The sequence below is a fragment of the Mandrillus leucophaeus genome, unplaced genomic scaffold, assembly GCF_000951045.1.
Source record: "Mandrillus leucophaeus isolate KB7577 unplaced genomic scaffold, Mleu.le_1.0 Scaffold1187, whole genome shotgun sequence".
NCBI classification, from domain to species: domain Eukaryota; kingdom Metazoa; phylum Chordata; class Mammalia; order Primates; family Cercopithecidae; genus Mandrillus; species Mandrillus leucophaeus.
Window position 1 is genome coordinate 16,413 of NW_012100176.1, and position 21,112 is coordinate 37,524.

At 34.8% G+C, this 21,112-nt stretch overlaps 1 protein-coding gene across 2 annotated transcripts in view; it reads right to left on the reverse strand.

The window, feature by feature from the left end:
- PIK3C3 (phosphatidylinositol 3-kinase, catalytic subunit type 3) overlaps positions 1–21,112 on the reverse strand; it is a 76,451-nt gene that overhangs the window by 16,389 nt on the left and 38,950 nt on the right. For both annotated transcript variants that reach the window (XM_011965813.1, XM_011965820.1), the window contains 6 exons: positions 18,851–18,937; positions 16,172–16,267; positions 13,380–13,451; positions 10,708–10,812; positions 9,971–10,063; positions 1,993–2,178 (listed from right to left, as the gene is read on the reverse strand). In XM_011965813.1, the coding sequence (XP_011821203.1) occupies positions 1,993–2,178; positions 9,971–10,063; positions 10,708–10,812; positions 13,380–13,451; positions 16,172–16,267; positions 18,851–18,937 (639 nt within the window). The remainder of the gene's footprint in view (positions 1–1,992; positions 2,179–9,970; positions 10,064–10,707; positions 10,813–13,379; positions 13,452–16,171; positions 16,268–18,850; positions 18,938–21,112) is intronic.

Consider the following 21,112-nt stretch of genomic DNA (forward strand, 5'->3'; position numbering starts at 1 on the left):
AAGGACAAAATATAGCACGCTGGCATTTATATTTTGTTATTCCTAACAAGCCCCTTTCAACCACACCTGCGTTTATGTTAATGAGGTCACTTCTGGAAATCCCCTAAAGATGGGGGCTGGCTGAGAGAAAAGCCAGCCATATGATTAGAGGGTGGGACTTTAAGCTCCACCCCCTCAACCTCTGGGGAACAGAGAACTGAAGACTGACTTAATCACCAACAGCCAATGATTTAATCAATCGTGCCAATGTAATGAAGCTTTCACAAAAACTCAAAAGCACAGCATTCTGAGAGCTTTCAGGTTGGTGAAGAAGAATGCACCCACGTGCAAGGAGGGTGCTATACTGCAAACTCCATGGAGACAGAAGCTCCTGTACTCAGGACCTCATCCTATGTGTCATTTCAACTAGCTGTTCATCTGTATCCTTTAGGATACCCTTCATAATAAATCAATACTAGTAAGTAATGTTTCCTTGACTTTTGTGAGTCATTCTGGCCAATTATCACACCCAAGGAGAGGGTTGTGGGAGCCCCCTCATTTGCTACAGCCAGTAGGCCAGAAGTCAGAAAGATGTAATCTAGTAGAGGTTAGGGGGTTGGGGTGGAGAGAGTAAGCAGTGTTACAGATGAAACAAGATTGGTTATAAGTTGGCAGCTGCTGAAGATAGATGAATTGTATGTCACGGTTCATTATACTATTTACTTTAGTGTTTAAATTTCACCATAATTAAATACACGCATACAATTATCAACTTTAGTATTTCATTTGCTTCTTGAAATTCAGATGCCACTAATTCAAAATGATCTCACTGTCCCCTCCCTCTTAAAAAGGTATTTGATAATAGTTGTTCTATGCAATCAACATTGCTATATATATATATATAGAGAGAGAGAGAGAGAGAGAGAGAGAAGTTTGATAAGTTACTCCACATCCCATAAAGTACTGCTGGCTAGCATAAATGTTAGGTTACGTTTAAGAACATACTCACCCCATAAAAATTAAGAAAACAAATGCTGGATTAGTCCATCTCATAAAGAATTATTAAAGCCCAAAATCCAGCAATGCTTTTGTCAAAAAAAGTGTTCCTCCTTCCCTGATGGCCTTAGAAGTACAGCCATGTGCCACATCACAACGCTTTAGCCAAGAGAGGACCACATATATGATAGTAATCCCATTAGATTATAATACTGTGTTTTTACTGTACCTTTTCTATGTTTAGATACACAAATACTTAGCATTGCATTACAACTGCCTAAGCTATTTAGTATGACAACATGCTGTACAGGTTTGTAACCTAGGAGTACATAGCCTCAGTGTGTAGTAGGCTTTACCATCTAGGTTTGGGTAAGTATACTCTATGATGTCTGCACAAAGATGAAATCCCCTGAGGACACATTTCTCAGAACACTTCCCTGTCATTAACTGATGTATAACTGTATATATAAATAGCCAGCATATAGTTGGCAATCTTTGCTTTCCAAGGATTCAAAACTACCTTCAGAAAATCTACATATACATATCATTGTCATCAGCTGAAAATTTAAAAGGCGAGTTTGAAGGAGAGGAAGATGACCACGCATCTCTATGCTTTCAAGGCCCCAAGGGCTTTTCAAGGCTACAATTAAAATGTGGCTTGTTGTATACTGACTGATAGAGGAGATCTGAATTATTCCCTAGCTGGTGCTGCATTAAACCATTTTTCACTAGAATTCCTTCTTCCAGACAGAGCAATACAAGCTCTGCTGCCAGGTAAATGTCATGGGAGAGACTGTTCTATCACGTAACAGATCAGGAAGTAAATTTTCATTTCACAGAGGAGTCCTTTGAGGCATATTTTAATTTTCCTTCTGAAAACACACCTAGTATATCCTCTTCCCTTCTAAAAATCTCTCTTGCGTGTGCGCACTCTCTCTCACTCACACATACACACATAGTCTATAATTAGGCTCTAGTTTAAAACGACCCATTGAAGTGGAATAATAAATAATGCACCTCATCATCGGCCTGTCGCAACCGGGCAACAGCATAACGCCTCACTGTTGGGTTGGTGTAATGAGAGGATAACAGCTCCAAGGAGTCCTCTACATCCATCGGCTTCCATTTTCCCAGAAGTTCCAAGGCCTGTTTGGCCTCTTGAGGTAGATCCCAATTAACACATTTCAAGAACTTTGTCAAGGCCTAAAATCAGAAAATATTTAAAAATTAGAAATAGCCTATTTCCTGGGATAGAGAAGGTGACTAGGCAGAGTTCCACTTGGTCCTAATGACAGAGCCACGGAGTCAGTGATAGACTCCTTGTGTAAACACCAAATGAAGTTATACATACGATCTTTTTTTTTTTTTTTATTATACTTTAAGTTCCTAGGGTACATGTGGATAACGTGCAAGTTTGTTACATATGTATACCTGTGTCATGTTGGCGTGCTGCACCCATCAACTCGTCAGCACCCATCAACTCATCATTTATATCAGGTATACATACGATCTTACAGAAGCACTGCAGGACAGAAAAAAAGCATGCTCCCTGTATCTTTATATTTTCCAGGCCAAATTATTTGCGAGCACTATGAATTTTTAAATTTGTTTTGGTTTTTCTTCATTTTGTTATTGTTATTTTAAAATACTGCAGGTCTCAAGACATGGAAATAGCTGAGGCATTTCTCACAAACTCTAAGATGCCTTAGAGAAAACCTACATTTTACAATAGAAAATACTGCAACCACTGAATGAAAGGGCCAGAAACCATTCTAGGGCAGAAATTCCCACCACTAGCTTCACTCTCGACCACCTCCCTAGAGTATGACCACCGGCTTTCACAGATACTTAAACACGAAGACTCAAACAATGTGCAGTATGTAGGTATCTCTGTGAAGTAACTACTTTAAAAGATAGGCAATCCAACAAAACCTCAAAGCACAAGCATAAAAATGGGTAAGTACAGAAACCAGAAACAGCAGCAAACAGTCTATGATTCATCTGGTTGTACATCTTTCTGGAACCTCACTCCTTTGAATAGGCAGCACATGGAAGTTTTCACAAGACTGTCAGTTAAGCCAATAGTCTTGGAGTATATCACTCATTGCATAGTAAGTGCTCTTTTAAGAAAGGTACACACTTCTTGGCCAGGTGTGGTGGCTCATGCCTGTAATCCCAGCACTTTGAGATACCCAGACAGGAGAACTGCTTGAGGCCAGGAAATCAAGACCAGCCTGGGCAACACAGCAAGACCCCATCTCTACAAAAATAAATGAAAATAAAGAAAAGCATATACTTGCTTTCCATAAAAAGCAACGTTTATTGCTGGGTCTCAAAGGCAACACTTTCCTGGCTGAACCCAAGATGTTTTCTTCTTCTTTGTCTTCCTCTGTTGCTATTTGTTGAAAAATAGGTAACTTGAAAATGTAAGACTCCTGCTCTGCCCAACCAAAATCTTTTTATTAGTAAACTAATCAATTTCTCAAGAAAATGTCTACCTGGACAACAAAACACAATGTCTGTTAGTATGACACTAAATGAACCTTCATAGCCATCCCCTAACTTATTCTTGATTTTACTAAATTAAGAAAAAAGGCCTATGGAGACTGTCTAGTTCAATGTTTAAATCGCATATAACCTCAGCAAAGATAAATGGCTTGCCCATCACCTCAAAATAATGCATGAGCTAGACGTAGAACCCAGGTCCACCAATTCTCAGCCCCACACTTCTTCCACCAGATGGTGCTTTGTTACAATTAAGACGCTCCATCCCCCAGTTAGCCCCATTCCCCCTGGAGCCATTACTCTGCCAACACTAATCTCCTGAATCTATTCCAGTCCCTTTCAATTATTTCCTAGCAATAGCTCCTATATCTGTCCTCAGCCTGATTTCTCATTATATCACACATCTGGAATTGGACAGAACCTTCTAGCTAAGAACCTAAATACCGGTTTCTCTTCTAATCATTTCATACATACTCTTAGAGAAGCTCAAGTTGGAAGTGATCTTAGCACAAATTTCCTATTGTTAGCAGAAATACCCCACAACACGAATGCCAAAAAGAGACCCAATATTTACTTAAGCGACTCGAGGAACTAATTTCCAAAACAGCCATTATATTCATAGAAAGCTAAGCCAGTTTTGTTTTGTTTTGATTTTAACTATAATGAACGAAAAGACAAAAATGTCTTCATATTGCTTTTTCCAATTTGTTAGTTTCATTCTTTGGAGAGAATGAGAGTAAATTTAGCTCCATATGATGTGGACAACCTTTCCAATATTTGAAAAGTTAACAATATTGTTACAAAGTGGTTTTGACTAGATGATAGGACACTCTAGTTTGTAAATAAACAAATAAATAACCTTGGCTTCTTTCTCAAAACATTTCATTGCCACCACTTATCACAATGCAAACCTGTTTCATTAAACTCTCATTGCCCTTCCATGCTTCAGCCCAGTTAACTTATATGAACAATGTCTCTCTAACCCCTGTAACTCTTCATCAAAATAGGGTATCATCTACTCTACAGCCGTCTTGTCCAAAACTCAAGTTTTACAGGAAGATTTCAGTAACTTTCAGCTATTCCTTTAGAAGCTGGCTCAATTTTACTACTGTCATTTAAATGATGTTCTTCTAACTGCCAAAGTTTTTGTGGGCATTTTTATCTCCATAGCTGGAGTCTCTATTCCCCCAAGGACAGCTGTCCATTTCCTCTACACCTCCTGCACACCATTTAGTATAATGCTCCCTTTCTGTATAGAACACAGATTGCCCTACTAACTTATTCCATGAATTTATTTTCCACTTCTAAAATGTATTTCTAGGTTGAATGTGGAAACAAAGCAATACTTCTTAAATAATGACAGTGAAAGCTTTTCCATTTCACAGTACATCAGCAGTCTTAATAGAAATGTGCGGCTATGTACTTATTATAAGCAAATCTTGTAGCATGCCGATGTACTCAATTCAATAACTGAAACAATCTAAAACCTAGATTCTCCGATTTATAGACTTATTAGCAAGATTTATGGAGTATGCTGCTGCCAAAGAACATAAGGCACTGTACAAAGAATTTCACAACTTTTTAATGTTAAACGTTACAAATGTAAACAGGGAGCCAATAGAATGAAGAAGAAAACAAGGGGTCAAAGAATAAGAAAGACAAAAAGTAAGAATTTGAAGACAGCAATAATAATGGCCTTTTTAAATAACCCTAGGTCTTTTAAAGATGCTTTACTGATCCATGCAGGATTAAAGAGCAATTCTCTCTCTCTCTGGAACTTCCATAGATTACTGGAGAGCACAGACTGTAGAGCCAGGGTGTTTGGGTTCCAATGATAATTCCTGGCTCCATCAATTATTACCTGATTAAACTGAAGCACACTATTTAACTTTCAAGAGACCTTTCTCATAGGCTTGCTGTGAAGATTAAGTTAATGAATATAAAATGTTTGTGACAGTATCCTATATATAGGGTAAATAATTAGTTTATTATCAGTCATTATTTTTATTCTATTTCTGATGTTGACATCAAATTTTAGCTTTACTATACGTATTACTATGTTTTATTCCCTTTGATCTGAAAATCACCTGTTATCGCCTATTCTTAGAATCATAATCACCTCAGAACTGAAAATACTATATCTCGTATATATATTTCTAATTTAAACTTCTACCAATTAAATTCTTAGAAATTTCTATTTTGCTGCTTTTCCAATGCTTTTGATTCCAAATACTCAAACATGAAAACATCTCATTCTTTTCTTCCCACCTGCCATATATCCTTATTGATATGGTGTGGCTGTGTCCCCACCCAAATCTCATCTTCAGTTCCCACGTGTTGTGAGAGAGACCTGAAGGGAGGTAACTGAATCATAGGGGCAGGTCTTTCTCATGCTGTTCTCATGATAGTGAATAAGTCTCATGAGATCTGATGGCTATATAAGGGGGAGTTTCCTTCCACAAGCTCTCTCTGCTTGCTGCCATCCACATAAGACATGACTTGCTCCTCTTTGCCTTCCATCACGATTGTCAGGCCTCCCCAGTCACATGAAATTGTAAGTCCATTAAAACTCTTTTTCTTCCCAGGCTCAGGTATCTCTTTATCAGCAGTGTGAAAACGGACTAATACAGTAAATTGGTACCAGAAGTGGGGTATGAACGCACAACGATACAAATCCATCAGGTTCAGACCTAACCCCTGATCATTTTCTACGAGTCAACTTACTTGTATAGCTCCTTCTCCCTCCCTTGCCCTCCAAAACTGTTCTCTCAGTCAGTATATGAGCCTCCTAATTATGTCACTTTTTTCATTTTCTGCTCTGCTCCAATCTACTCTAGTTTGTACTCCTTAAAATATTACTTGTTAGGCTAGTGTGCTGACTCACATCTGTAATCCCAGCACTTTGGGAGGCCAAGGCAGGTTGATCACCTGAGGTCAAGACCAGGCTGACCAACATGGTGAAACCCCATCTCTACTAAAAAGACAAAATTAGCCGGTGTGGTGGTACATGTCTGTAATCTCAGCTACTTGGGAAGCTGAGGCAAGAGAATCACCTGAACCTGGGAGCGGGAGGTTGCAATGCACCGAGATCGCATCATTGCACTCCAGCCTGGGCAACAAGAGTGAAACTCTGTCTCCAAAGAAAAAAAAAGAGAGAGAAATAAACTATCACTTGTTAATACACATTTTCCTGCTTTAGTAGCTTCCTGTTGCCAGTAAAACTGAATTCCTAAGGGTATAATTTGAGGCTCATCACAATCTGATGCCATCTTTTCTATTTCATAACCATTCACGCAAAACTCTGTCTCCTGAACCTAACAGCCTACCTTACTCATGTTTTCCTTCCCCATAAAAAAATGATCACCAAGTAAAAAATGCTATCAAAGTCTGCTCACACTTTAAGGGCAATCTTTGTTCTGTGAAACTTTCCTCATATCATAGCACACTGATCTTGTCATCCTCCACACTTCTATTATACTAATAACCTATATATTTATTAAGACAGTGACCCTTAATCAATTACTATGTTATACTTCTTAATTTTAATTATGTGTAAATATTCTTACCCCAAAACAGTTTTAATTTATTTGAATACAAGGACATGATACCTGAAACCTCATAGTCTTATATAATGCTAGGCCAAGAGATGATAATAAATACTTGCTGAACTGAATTCATTTATCCCATGAGTCACCATCAACTTCTTGTCAGGAGACACAAATATGATAACTGTCCTCATGTCACTGTCTTAGAAACAGCCTTATAAGAATACTCAGTGCATCACTATTACCTTCACTATATGTGACTCTTTCAACTGCTTTTTTTCCCCCAAGCATAATCAAAAGGCATGGAATTAATTTAAATTAGTATTTTTATAAGAAGAAAGTCCATTGTAAAAGCTATTAGGGTGGTGCAAAAGTAATTGCAGTTTTTGTCAAATAGTTTTGAAAAATTACAATATTCACATTTCAGGTTCCACAGAAATGAGTCACTTCCTATATGCTATAAACTACGAATTGGAAAATACTTTATAAATTTAAATGGTAACAAATTTAATTGAACAAAGTTATTACTATGAACTTTCTGGGTACAACATCAAGTCCTGACTAGAAGGTTTTCATCTGAAATACTTAAGACAGGTCATTAAGAAAAAAAAAAAAAAAAAGGGCAGAAAGACAAAATTTAATTAAAAAATAAAAAGTATAACTTTGTAAGAACCAATTTCCACCAATGTGTTTTCTGAGCACTGCCTTCTCTCTAGGAAAGCTTCTCAGCCCCAGGGTCCAAATGTCAAGTAACCGAAATCACAATTTCTGAGACTCTGATGCTAAAAGAATTTCTTTCTGTAAATAAATTAATGGATGGAGTATGAGAGTATCCGTTTTTCACAAAATCCATTTGAAATTATTACAAGGTTACAAATGTGGCTGTGTGAATAATTCCTTTGGTCACTTCAAGGCCTATATATATTTGGTTTACTCCAAAGTGACTTCTGAACACTAAAACATATTGTTCACTCTACTCTAGTGGTCATAAGAATCCTATAATATGTCATGAGAATTGAAGTTTCATCACTCACCTTTCGAAAACTTGAAATCAACTAGTTAGATGAAACTTGTCACACACTTTATATCACTTGAACATTTTATTTCTTTTGCACATATATAGAAGTAATTGAATTTCGGTGGGAAGTGACTACTTGTTTAAACAAATAATTTTTCTTGCAGACTTTTCTATCTAAAAAAGTTCTGCTCTGTAAATCTACTCCTATATGCTTCTTAAACCTATACATTCTAACAGGTTCAATTCAATATCTAGCTGTGTATTTTAAACGACACTGAGCTGCATTCAAGATGCAATTTCTGTGACCAAGGTTATTCTTCATTTAACACAGTATCATGACAATAACTCAATCTTTTAATAAAACACAAATCACAAACCTGTGTTTCTGTTGGTATTTCCTTTTGTTCAGCGATTAAGAGAATCATACTCAAAGCTACAGTAAATTAAAAATTATTCTCTCATTCTTATTATGGATATAAAGAAGAACAAATATGATTCATTTACAAAGAACTTCTGAAGGCATCAATAAATGACAAAGCAGAAAAGCTGAGGAGTTAAGATGAGCTGCAACTGCATTTTTATCTTTACTTTAGAAACTAAAGAAAGGGCATTTGGTTCCGAAAAACAACTTAAAATAGTAGTTAAAGACCATATCACAAGATTATAAAACATATTAATTCATTCATTCTCATAGAAATACGTAACAGCTTCCTGAACAGATATTAATTTCCCTAATGCTTCTCTGCTCTTCCCCTAATGCATTTCAGGGTTCCCGCTAAGGCATGTGCATGATGTTGAAAATGTTTTCTCTATAATTCTCTTTTCTATGTCTTCACTGACTTTCTTTTCTTCTAATTCGTAGATGCAAGCATATCAAGAGGCTGCATGTATAAGCTTTGTGAGTCTGCATAGGCCCCCTAATCTTTCTCAGGCTCAAGTTTCCTCATCTGTAGAACAGTTACAGTAATACATACATTGTGGAGTTGTTACGGGATTTAAAGAATTCCTGGTACATAGTATCTGCTTAAAAAATGCTGGCTATTATTATGATACCTTAAGAGGTACCCCTTGGCTCTCTGTTTTAAGATTTTACAGACTATTCTAAACACTAGGAGACAAAGTTCACAATCACATGATCGTCTTACATTAAATATGAGGAAACTAAAGCTTATATAGGCAAAGTAATTTGCCTGTAGTCAAAAAGCTTCTTGGGGGCAATAGTAAAACTCAAAACTAAGTGTCCAAAGACTTCAGATTAGTGATGACTACTTCACCACAATTCTCTCTCCAGAAACCTTATCCACTCCATGGTTTTATTACAGGAAGCAAATGTCTAGCTGTGACCTACCCGTTATCCCGTATGCCTACCTCTATGCTACTCCACCAACTGAATTCCCACAACTCAAATTATATTTCTCATTCTCTCTAGCCACATCTCATCTAGAATTCTGTAGTTTCATTATTATAATAACATACATATTTTCCTAGTCACCCAGGTTCAAAGAGGTAAGAAGAAGAGAACCAGCATTTACTGTGCACCTACTATGCATCAGATACTCTACCAGGTTACTTACCTGTATTATCTTACTTGTGAGACAGAACTGTCTCCACTAGAATAATAAGGACACTAAGCTGCCAAAGTAAGTTGCCTCATCCTACCAAACAAGCGTTAAGATGTACTTCTGGAAAATGAACCCAAGTCTCTCTGACTTCAAAACCCATTCAGACATTGCCTATGAGTCAACAAACAGGTACATGTGTCTTTGTATGCAGACTTTTATAATCTTTTTAAAAAATGGAGTATCATATACACTGCTCTGTAACTTTAAAGTGACAATAATGATTTCCATGGCATTCTCCTCATCTTGATCATTAATAACAAAGTTGGTAGATAAATTTGATATATGAAAGTATTTAAGACACTCACTTTTTCTTGATTTGTAAGATAATATCTAAACTTCCAAACAAGATCTTGTTCTTCATATGTAAGTTGTTTGGTTGGTGGATAACTCACAATAATCTAAAACAGAAAAAGAAAAAGAACTAATTTTGTCAACCATACATGCCCTATATATTTCCATTTCACTTAATATTTTTCATTTATTTAAATAATTCTATACTACAATTATTATACAAACAAGGAAAATGTAAACACAGTCAAGTAGGCCTTAAATTTGCTATAATTATGTGTCCAAAATGCAGTTTAAAGGAGACGAACAGAAGGTCATATTCCATAGGTAAATATTTAACTGGAGAGTTCATTTAATTCAACCAGAAACAAAACATAGCAAAATAACAATGTCCCCTACCAGAAAAAGGAAAAATGTGCACACAATAAATTCTTTTAAAGTCAATGCATACAACAAGGCATGTGTACACACTAAGTCCTCTCTCAGGCAATGTCTTAGGGCCAGCTTCTAAGAATACTATCTATTGACATGAAAGAATATAGTATTTGCAGTTCTGTCTCCAGAGATAATAAATTTATGGAAAGTCCCAAATGATAACAGAACTGCTGATCTGTGAAATTATGAACATGATGCAGGATTCATCAACCTGGAGAAAATGTGCATCTAAATAATTTTTAAGTGAGGTGATAGCTATCAGCTTCAACTAAAACATCCATTTAACTATTTTTAAATTAACATTGCATAATTCTCTTACATTTAACTGATCTCTTGTGGCAGCATTGGGTTTGAGATCATGGTCAGAAGGTCCACTTCTTAAACTCCGGGCAAGCTTGTGGTGTTTGCTCTCCACTAAATTCTCCTATAAATTATTTTAAAATATTGACAATGTAAACTTCACCAAAAGGAAATTTCAACAGTTATTCATAAATAGAAAAGGTACTTAGAAGCATTTAATAATATTTAATGTTTTATTCTGATCCAACTTTAGCAGTCTTCTACATATCTTAAAAATATGTATCCTTCTCAAGACTGGGAAACTAAGTATGCCTTAAACTCCACTAGTCCCATAATATACACATGTCATTAAAGCTTCTTAAAATATCTTCCCTTCACTCTCCACATATTCAGGGTTTCCATATCCTCTAACCAGTCAAATATCACCATCACTGTAAAATCTTCCCTGACAACACAGACTAAAGCATTTCTTCCTCCTATCAGCTACTAATGACCCTGTGATGTCACTGTATTATCACCGTAGCAGTTATTTAAGCTATCAGTCACTGAGGGCAAGGACAATAATCACAACGCTTAAATATACACATCTGGTGCTATTTTACCCATGGACAAAATTATTAGTTTTAACCATACTGTCATTGCCTAAAACAAGATATAAATTTATATTATTTATTTCTTATTGCATGTGTGAATTGTCTGTTTACATCATATTCCTAATTTTTTTATTGGCTTTATGGTCCTTTGTCCTTCATTTTTAAGAGTTCTTTATATACCAGCTTTAATATATCTGTAATGTATGTAGTTAAGTATTTTCTCCCAGTTTGTTAACTGTCCTCTGGCTTTGTTGGTCTCTTCAGCCATGTAATTTTTAAAATTTAGTTAAATTTATCAGTCATTTATTTTATTGTCTCTGGATTCTGAGTCACAGTAAAAAAGTCTTTCCCTACACTAACAGTAAAATACTAGTATGGTTTCTTTTTTTGAGACAGGACCTTGCTCTGTTGACCAAACTGGAGTACACTGGCATGATTACAGCTCACTGCAGCCTTGACCTCCTGAGTTCATGCAATCCTCCTATCTCAACCTCCCAAGTAGGTAGGACTACAGGTACATGCCACTACCTGGCTATTTTATTTTTTGTAGAGATGGGGTCTCCTTAAGTTGCCCCAACTGGTCTAGATCTCATGGGCTCAAGCGATCCTCCTGCCTCGGCCTCTCAAAAGTGTTAAGATTACAAGCATGAGCCACCATGCTTGGCCTAGTTTCATTTCCTAACATTTACATTACAGATCCATTTGGAGTTTATTCCTATGTATGGTATGAGGTATGGATATAATTTTAGGTTTTTTTTCCAAATTAATTCCATTCCTCAGCCTTAAGACTTAGTGAAGAAATGCCACCTTTATCATATACTAGATTTCCATACATACTTGGATGTATTTCTGGGCTTTTAATTCTGTTCAACCAGTATATTGGTGTACATATATGTGTCAGTACCACATTATTGTAATTATAGTCTGTTTTATTGTCAGATACAGCTGTATATCATCTCAGTCCCACCCAAAGTTTACATTTAAAATGTGTTTCTACATTTAACAAATAACTATGACTACAGGCTGAACTGAATTTCTTCATACTTAGTGTGTGCTCTGAATATCAAAAATGTAAAATATAATGTGATTTTATACTGAAAATTCAGTGTCAATTTGAGATATATTAACTGGATTCTACTATACTATGCATAGGAACTGTCGAGGTCTTTAGAATGTTCCTACTAGATCCTCAAATGGCCTTTTCTTTTTAACTTTTTATACTCTACTTTCCCCACTGCCCATCTCTTCCTTTGATATTAGGCCATCAGCCAGCCATTCCTGCTTTCATGACCTGTACTTATCTCAATCATCATGTTTTCATCATCCAATGTCCCAATTTTAATCCACTTTGGTCTGATGAGGAAGGTAAACTAATCTAATTAGAAATGAATAAAATTAGAACAAAAAGAGTTGGAATGATGTAAATGAACTGTAACTGCGAAAATCATGGTATCTACTGTGCTGCTAAAAGGAGTTTGTGCCTACAAGTTTGTAATTCTAAAGTCATCTAATTAAACCTCTTTTGCATTGTATGAATTCTTATCCTCATATCCCTGAGAGAAAGCTATCATCTCAAAAATTCGTTAATAAGAAGGTATCCCACCATCATCCAAGTTATCATGTTCCAAATTGAATAGTTCTAGGGATACAGCAATCTTCCCTACTTTCCAACAAATGGGTCTCCCTAAAATTTTGATGCATTCATTCTAGTTATAGAATCCTCCTGTAACATGCAAATTCTCCTTCCATATGATGACAATCTTTCAAATACCAGTTCTGTCAAGTCTTCACTTCAAGATTACATCCCCCCAACCCGAAGAAAGAAAAAAAAAAAGGACTATACTGCCTAGCTCTTTCAGCAAATCAAATAAAATGGATGCCCAACCCTACTCTACCCTTACCTTAGTTTTAAGATGTCGATATTCTTCATAAAATTCCATCAGAAACAGAGTCTAGACGCTAAAGTGAATTTATGAATCACTTTTACATAACAGAGGCAGTTACATATAACTTTATTTAAAGAAAGTACATGATGTGGCTAACTCACAATTACTCTGAAGAAAAGTATTTTCATAAAAAAATTTGCACAATAACTTACCATAGACATCTGGGGGTCAGGAACTTTCACTAATTCAAAACTTGTTAAAATTGGAGATGATTCATCACCGTCCTAGATTACAGAGCAATAATTTTTTTAATAAAGAAATTTAATCCAATAGGAAACAGTATATGATGTACACACCAATGTATTTAATTCTATTTGATGAACATCATTCTTACCTCTAAAGAAATCCTTATCTTCTTCTAACAATATTACAAAATGCATATCCACTTTGTACCTCTCTTTGGTTGATTATGAAATTATTTTGAGAAAAACTCTTAACAAAACTGTGACTAAAGTTTTAGAGATATGAGGTCTGGAAATTAGATTGTTTTGAGTTGTTCCTTTTCTTTTAAACTTCGTTCATATAATAACAGTGGATTTTTAAAAACGTGGTAATTTTCAAACTCAGAACAAAAAACCACAGACTATATGTAAAATATGGCACAATAGATGTGTTGCACCACTTGCAAAAACTAAGTGGTAATTTTTCAAGGTATCACAACTGAGATCCATTCAAAGGAGCAGAATTTTAAGTGTGGGGTTAATATTACTCAAATTTATACACAGCCAGAGAATTACCAACATTGTTTCTCAAAGGTACACCTGCTCGACATAATCTAAACTTGAATAATAAAATCAATCAATCATTTTTTCAGAAATAAAGCCATCCTATTTTGTTGGTATTATCACCTTTGAAGAATGTTGGCTTTTATTTTTATCCAATGCGAGAAAGGTAATTCAACATAAAAATGTCACTGCCAAATATACTGGAAAAAGGCTAAACTAATTAAGGTCAAAATTCACTTTCTCATGATTGTATATCTAGCATCAAGCTTTTCTGTCAATTTCCAAATGCTAGTATGTTTTCAGTTTTAAATACGGGCAACAAACTCAGGAGAGACTGAAAGCAGGGAAGCACTGTGACTTGACTTCAGTTCAGTAATTGAGTCTTACAGAAAACCACAAATTCCCACAGCCGTTGTTTAACAGGCTTGTTCTCAGTCACAACACCAGAAAACACATTTATCAGCCCAACTGTGACAAGTAATCTTCACTAAGGCTATCTGTCACAAAAGACAGGTGACAAGAAAGTCTATTTCCATTAGATTCAATACACTGGCCCAGCAATCTTTACACTAAGTGGAAATATGACAGGGTGAGTAGACGGGCATTAATTTATGAGCAATTTTCAGGAAGTGGTAGAAAGGGGTCAAGAACCTTTTCAAAATACTTGAAATTCTTCTAATTTCTATTCTGTTATTATTTCATCTGCTATCAAAGCTGTCTTTCAAAGGATCCTTCACATCTACAACGTTTCAAAGTAACTTCTCCATTAGCATGTTTCTGCAATACAAACTCTATGTGGGCAGAAAATACTGCTTTTAATGAAATTATATATAGTATAAAATATAAAATATGATTTTATTAAAATGCACTGGTGACAGAACAGGTTCACTCACATTTCCCTTTTTTGATCTATTTTTTCTAATAAATTAATAAACAGTATTAAATAATCTATCCAAGGAGTACCATTTGTAAAATAAAAGGCAGAAACAAGTTAACACTTCCTAGTCTTTTACTAACATGGAAGGGATATAAGTTAAAGACAAAAATATGAACAGTAACTTGAAAAAAGATCATAAATAAACGGTAAAAACTCAAAACTTCATTATGAAAACCTTTCCAACAGTAATTTATAAAAGTATATATATTTTAAAAAACACTTGTGACAGCTTTAATAAACAATAAAATGTAAATTTAATTTAAAATGACTGCTTCTAATGAACAAATACACTGCATATCAGCTTGGTCATATGCTAGAAGAAATATTAATCTATTAATCTACTACTATGCCATGTATCAAAAGTCTGTCATCATTTACGCTGATTTAACATTTGTCGAGTATTAACACGATAACAGAAGACATTTTATGGGGTTTCAAACTACGTATACTTTTAAAAATTTTTTTATATTTATTTTAAATAAAGATGAAGTCTCGCCATGTTGCCCAGGCGGGTCTCAAACTCCTGGGCTCTAGTAATCTTCCCGCACAGTCAACCACAGTGCTGGGATTATAGGCATGAGCCACCATACCTGGCCTGCATACAATTATTTTCTGTAGTACTTAAATATATAATTATTTCTGTAGTACTCAAATGAAGCACCTTCTACAAAAATATAAGGAAGATACTTTCAAGTAGGTACATACTAAACACAGAACTACTTTCTGTAGCATGATGGGCAGAACAAAGCAAATCTATAACTGCATATTTGTTATTACCCAGCTTGATGGTAAAATTGTTGCCTTAATTTTGCATCTGCTGTACAAATAAATGAACATTTCTGAAGTATTTCATAAGTATACGTTAGTGAGGGCCACATACAGACATTACACATACCCTCAAATAACAGACTCTTAACTTTCAATGAATAGCCTACCACTTAGAAATATAATTTCCCCCTTTCATTTTCTCAATAAATAATATTAGTAAATAAAGTCATTACTTAGTGTCCTACTTGTCAATTTGCAGAACAATTAATCACAAAGTTTTTAATCACTTGCATACTTACTGAATTCTGTAACCCAGAACTGCATTACATGAGTGATCGGCTTTTGTAATCTTGTTGTAGTTATATGATTTGATTTGTGTATACATAAACAGCTGCTGCTGACAGCTGTCTGATGCTACCCTGCAACCAAGTAATTCATCCCAGCAGGAACACAGTAATACTTTTTAATGTTTCCTCTCCCCTCTAGAGAGCAAAAACAGTTCCAAGGCAAATACCTTTTCATAATAAACAATACCATATTCCTTATCATCACACTTGACACATCGAAACTCAACCATCAGGTACATGAAATTAGAACTTCGTTTTTCACTCTGAAAAAGAAAAAAATGATTTTCATGAAAAATCATTATTTTCAACATTCTCTTAAAGGATCAGTATGCATCATTTTTCCCAATTCAGTAACACACGTATCTATCAAATACAAGTCAAAACATAACACATTTTTATTTTATTATATAGATGTAGTGTGTTTTACACAGCACTATTATTTTATTACAGACAGCACTACTGTTTATTCAGTGGTGTCTACCATGCACTTATAACTGCTTTCTCAAATTGAACATTTTTGGTGTATTCAGTAGTTTGGGTTTATAATCTTGAAGGTATTTTGCACACATGTTCATGACAACTATTTTATTTCAAAAAAAAAAAAAGACTGGTTTGTCCTTCTAACAACTGTAAGCTAAGTTCACCCTTAACCTATATGACTAAACTATAGAAATCAATATATGTAACAAAAATCAAAAATAAAAAAAGTGTGCAACCTAAGAAAAGAGACCATTTGAGTTTACCAAGTATAGCCCTTACAAGTTTCTCACAATTTATAAATGGTCTTAAAATGATTTGTCACTTGTAAATTTTTATCCACACTTTAAATATACTGCGGAATAATTACTTCTTGTTCCAATATAAAAAAAATTATTTATATAATTGTGTCCCCTTTAAAATAAAAAAGCAAACATGGTCACATGTCACTTAACAATAGGAACACATTCTGAGAAATGCATCATTAGGCAGTTTAGTCATGTGAACATCATGAAATGTAAACACACAAATCTAGATGGTATAGCCTACTGCACACCTAGGTTATATGGTATAGCCTATTACCCCTAGGCTACAAACTTGTTACTTCAGGTTAATTCAGGTTACTGTACTGAATACTGTGGGCAACTGTAACACAACAGTTAAGCACCTGTATATCTAAACATACCTAAAAGAGAAAAGGTACAGTAAAAATAAAGTACTATAATCTTATGGAACCACCACTGTACATGTGATCTGTGGTTAAACGAAATGATGTGATGAGGCACATGCCTGTATGAGGGTGATGATGAAGTGAAAATACAATGAAGTCTAAAGGGGTAATTAGCCTTGACCCAAAACACCTGTATAAATGGTTTGCGATCTAATATGTAAAATCACCAGGCATGGTGGCTCACACCTGTAATCCTAGCACTTTGGGAGGCAGAGGTGGGAGGACTGCTTGAAGCCAGGAGTTTGAGACTATCCTGGGCAATAGAACTAGACTCTACAAAAAACTTTAAAAATATTAGCCAGGCCTGTAGTCCCAGCAACTTGGGAAGCTGAGGCAGGAGGACTGCCTGTGTCCAGAAGTTTGAGGCTGCACTGGGCATACCAGGGTAATCCAGTCTGAGTGACAGAGTAAGACCTTGTCTCAAAAGAGAAAAAAAAGAAATGATGATAAATAATAAAGGTCTGAAGAGGTTACTTATATTATTCAGCTTTATGAAACATATTATAGTCTATTTTGGTAATGGTAATAGGGTGGTAATGGTAATTTCTTTTAAAGAAATTAAAATGTGAAAATATGAAAGAGGCTGGGCAAAGAACACTCTAACATTACATTTTCCATACCCAGTGATATCTAAGTTTAAGAGAAAAACGTAAGTTAGTATTATGAGTAAACTTTTTGAAATGTGACTATTATAAAAATAAAAAAGTAAGACTTTCTTCCAGTTTAAGTATATAAGAATGTATTATGAATAAATTTAGAAAAGGGACCAAATACGAGAATTGAATGTAAATGTTGTTCAACATCACTACCTTTATTTTAAAATAAAAGAAGGCTAAAATCTAACTTTTACAATGGTTCACTGTAAAATTAAAAACTTCTCTCTTTCTACCTGCTGAAAATTATTTGGAGAATATAAATTAAGTAAGTTGTGGCTGATGGTCATTATAAATTAGACAAATCACAAATTGATGTCCTTCTCTCCTAATCTGATTAAAAATATAATTATTATTTCTGTTCTCCAGGTGTGGAACATTAGGCCTAACATCTGGTATTTTAGAGCAAATATACAAAAAAGGAAACTATTCTTGTTACAACTTCTGGCAGGACTCTCATTGAAGCCATCTTTATTTAAACATATACACTGGCTCATATACAAGGTCAAGAAAAAAAAATCACTTAAATCATGCACCCTTACAGAGGGTGCAGAGTCCTATATGCACCCTCTATAGACAAGCGATAAATTAATTGAAGAGAGAACTTGCTGAAATGATTTATGGTAACTGAAGTGAAAAGCTGGCACTGTGCTGATGGAAGATTTATCCAACACTGACTTGAACATGAGCTGATATGACAGAGAACCCACCACTGAGGCATTAAGCCTGCACAGGTTTCACTCATATGGTATTTAGAACATCTTACAATAGCCACTAACTACTTCATGGTTTGACATTACGTTAAAATATAGGGAAGGCTGATACCTCAAATTTTCCAGTTATTAGTATAGAATTCCCAGCTACAGGGGTTAACCCTAATAATCCTACATTTGTAAGATATCTAATAATAAACAATTCTTATCAAAAAATTGTTAATTTAAAAATTTACAGAAAATATTTTAAAATAAAAGAGGGATACAACCCACCTCATTTATCATTTCTATTTCTCTAAATGTCAATCTATCCAGCCAATCTACTTTCACCATGTGTCCTTGTCGATGAGCTTTGGTGAGCTGCAGAATAAATACAATGATGAGAATTTTAATACAGATCTAGTAGAAAGAAGGACCAAGAATGTCAGAATGGCAATGTCTGTTTCACATATGATACTTACCTATACACAAGAGAAACCATATGCAACTAGCAGGATAAGAAAGTTGGCAAGAGACAAATCATGATTTTTTTAAAGAAAAACAAATACATTTTTTTAAAAAGGTCCACAATTTGCCATATTTTGACATGATAAAGAATAATGAAGTTGTTCCTGAAATTATCTCCATGTTCTATATTTCTCATATTTTGACTATTACAAAAAGATGGAATTATATAAATAGTTTCATGAATGGGAAATAAACCAGTTTTTTCTTCCCAGCTTTCAATGTATCTAACCAACATGAATAAATGACAGTTACAGGTAATAAGGCATTGTTCTGGGTTTATACATTAATATTCTAAGGTTTAAGCTTACACATACGCATGTATGCTTTAATTTTAGGGAACGGTGATGAAAGACTTCAGTTTTCTAGAATAGCAGTTGGTAGAGTCCTGTGAGGTCTTATGTACCAATCTAACCTTAGTTTTACAAATTAAATAATAATTCTTCGACTCCTTCAAATCCATAGAGAATTCCAGGTAAGTTCCAAGGTCCTCAAATTAGAACCAGGTTTTGAATTAGAATGTGTAATACTAAAAATCAACACCCCTCTCATTCCTTCTAAACAAATTGACAGTATAAAGCAAAACTGGACATGAAAGTTTTACATAGTAGCTTATCTATATCAGTTTCTTCCACTTCACTGTCCATATCGTGACAGCATTCCTACAAGAACAGCAAACACTGCCATCAATTTTCTCTGTCTTGCAGACCTAAAAATCTTCACTATCAATCTTTTTTCTCTTCCTCAACTCATCACAATTATGTGGTCACACTATTTCAGAAATAAAAATACTAACGTCACACAAAAAGTCTGAAGTTCATTTTAATAAAAAAAAAAGTATTATCAATTTAGCTTTCTTCCAATAATTCCCTCTCACGTGAGGTAATTTCTGTATGGAATTGTATGAAAAGTTATTAATAAGCTTAGCATGATTACAAAAAGCAGCAACTAAATATTGTGTTGGCTCTGGTGGAATAATAGACAAATATGCTAGCAACATGGAAAGAGACCTAGAAATAGTCACAAGGAAACCAAAAGAAGATCAGGCAATGTGACCTACAGAAAAGAATGATAGAGTAGAAGCCGGAAGACCAGAGTTCCAACCTTAATACTCCATTTTCAAACTATGTCCTTTCTGAACCCACATAAATAAAATCAAAGTATTAATGTCTATTCTTACTCCCAAAACTCAAATAAAATAACAGATGCAAAATATAACAGGTGGTATTATTTCATGCAGTCATTGGAAGCTTCTATTCTCACTCACTTCGCAATATGCTGCAAATTGGTTTTCCAAATAAATGAAAATATAAAAGGTCATTTTACATCCTTTGCTTGTACGAATGAAATAACAATTAGTAATAAGAGTTTGTATACTTCCTAGAGGAATCGAGAAAAAAATAACATTTATTTACATGCCAAATTATAGGCACTTTTTATAACCACACTATTTCATAGACAATTTTGACCCCCGTTTGCAGATGACTATCAACTACTACTATGAAGCGGCCAAGCTAGGGTTTAAATCCCGGTCTATATGATTCTAAAGCCTATACTCCTACCACCAGTCTCTGCTATCCTCTCTACTGATGTACGATGAATTTTAAGTGAAACTCATTTCTGTCATTTCTTGAATATTAGTTTTGTATTTATGATGTAATAGTTGATCCACTACTAATTTCCTATGAGCAAAGAATTGACAATGGTAAATTAAGTTTAGATGAGGGAGAATGTGGTGGGAACATTTTCCTCCTTTACTAAAACTATTCAGACAAATTAGAAATGTTCTAAAGCCATTTTCACTAGCTCACGAATTTATGTTTGCTGCTAATATATATTATCTCCCATATAGCATATGATTAGCTTTCTAATTTGAATACCAAATATGACCGATTGCACAAGAGCCACTAAAGAATGTATGGACAGCATGCCAGTACTAAAATTGGTACAGTCACTATGAAAATAAGTTTAAATTATACTAGAGAAATTCACATTTGTGCACCATTATTTGCAGTACAGAAAAATTAGACA